Below are 1,892 nucleotides of genomic sequence, written 5' to 3'. Positions count from 1 at the left end.
GAAAATGAATATTCTCACAATATAATTTATATGGATCGTTCACATACATAACATTCCCATATTATCGACTTCCAGAAGAGGTTCAATGTTCGGCGAACAAAATGCGTCCATTTTGTTGTTCACAAACTTTATGACACGATTTCCTTGGAATATCTTCTTGTCAAAAAACAAGGTTACCTAAAAAAAAAAAAAATTAAAAAAATTACAGTGTTCTGTGCTATAACACCATACTGTTTATACACATTACTGAAAGTTCAATTGTTTCTGTAACGTGGATGGAAGGTAGATTTGTTGTAGGTGGTAGAAATTGGAGAAGACCAACCGAGGACGTTTCCTTTCCTATTGAGAGGTCCAGCAATGGTGGCGCCAGTGCAGGGGATATCCCGTCCGGATACCATGGACCCAACGTCGGAGAAGAAGCCAATCATCTGTGAACACTGCTTTGAAAAAGCATTTTTACAGACTGTGAGCGCCATAGAGGTGCCTATTCTTAAAATTTGCTTCAAACATGGTGAGGCTGCAGTGGCGTGGTGAGGGCAGTGCACCGGGACTCTGTGCTAATGGGGACCCATTCAATAGGCACAGATCTAAAAATAAAATTTAATAAAAATCCAACTTAAATTTTGAAAGGACCTTTCATTACTACAGTACGATGCACTAAAATACTTTTTGAAAGCATATTTCTAGGTAAATATTGGTAAGCAAATTTTTTGTTTTATTTTAAAAGTCAGATCATCATATTTTATGAATGTATTTACGTCCGATCAGGCCGCTGTGAGGCTGACGTGGATGTGATGTTTCCCACTGTCGGGGATCTTAGACATCTCGTCGGAGACCTTTCTTCTTCCTGTCGGGAGCTGATTCCTTGGTGGGGGACCCCTGGCGCCACCACTGGGGTCCAGAGAGAAATTACCAGACTTGATTATAAACTTCCGTTTTGCTTTAAGCAGTCGATCGTTGCATAAGGTTTTTCAACGATAGGCCTACTGCTTCAACAAAAAAGTTACAATAAAATAAATAAAAATGTTGGCAGTTATATGCACTTACTTCTGGAATGGCAACATGTCCTGCAGCATATAGTGCTCCGAGCAAGTTATCACGAGCGTCACTTTCAACCCTAGGCTTCTCATCATTATCGAACATAGGTATCTGTGAACCGGTTAAGACGATCGGTTTACAAGGCTTCTCAAACATGAACGAAAGTGCGGAGGACGTATACGCCATGGTGTCGGTACCGTGTACAATCACGAACCCATCAAAGTCTTTGTACTTTTTGTCGATGTCTTTGGCCATTTCATTCCAATCTTCGATATTTATATTGCTTGAGACTTTGGGTGTTAAATATTCGTAGACTTCGTAAATTATTCGGTTATTGCCATGTAATCTGAAAATATTGTAGAAAATGATACTCGCCTTGATAACGAAATGTTACAGGTTTAAGTCCCACCAGAGACAAATTTATTCATACAATTGAAAAGGGGAACTTTATATATTTTATAACAGAAGATAAGACAGAAAATAATGATGCGGAAACGTTGAGTTAGACAGTAGAGCACAATAGAATTTATTCAGGGAACGAATATTTCGTCTTGTCCTCAAGACTGCATCAGCGTAACTGATTACAAAAGTTGGCAAATACTAGATCCAATATAATACAATAAACAGTCGGCAATAAATAAATAAATAAATATATATATATATAATACACACACACACATTTATATATATATACATATAATCTGCGTGGTTGGCTTAAACCAGATCATGTAGACAAGAGTGCTCAATGCAGTATATAGCAGAGCAGATAGACAAATAAAACATGTAACACTGGTGCAATAAAATGTTGAGTCTTTAACCCAGTGTTACACGTTTTATTTGTCTCTATATATATA

General features: G+C 37.6%; 1 protein-coding gene across 1 annotated transcript; it reads right to left on the bottom strand.

Annotated features, from left to right (window-relative positions):
* Positions 1-47: 47 nt before the first annotated feature.
* On the bottom strand, positions 48-1,353 carry LOC117115929 (L-asparaginase 1-like; the record flags this gene model as incomplete). The annotated part of the gene is made up of 2 exons (XM_033259814.1): positions 1,048-1,353; positions 48-177 (listed from the first exon to the last, which is right to left on the bottom strand). Coding segments are annotated over exons 1-2 (376 nt in total), but the record flags the coding sequence as incomplete, so codon positions are not given.
* Between the last annotated feature and the right edge of the window lie 539 nt (positions 1,354-1,892).

Source organism: Anneissia japonica, unplaced genomic scaffold (genome assembly GCF_011630105.1).
Source record: "Anneissia japonica isolate Jap-2015-1 unplaced genomic scaffold, ASM1163010v1 scaffold2532_len5377_cov132, whole genome shotgun sequence".
Taxonomy (NCBI): Eukaryota; Metazoa; Echinodermata; class Crinoidea; order Comatulida; family Comatulidae; genus Anneissia; species Anneissia japonica.
Note: the sequence above shows the minus strand (reverse complement) of the source record. Positions and strands in the feature narration are given on the sequence as shown.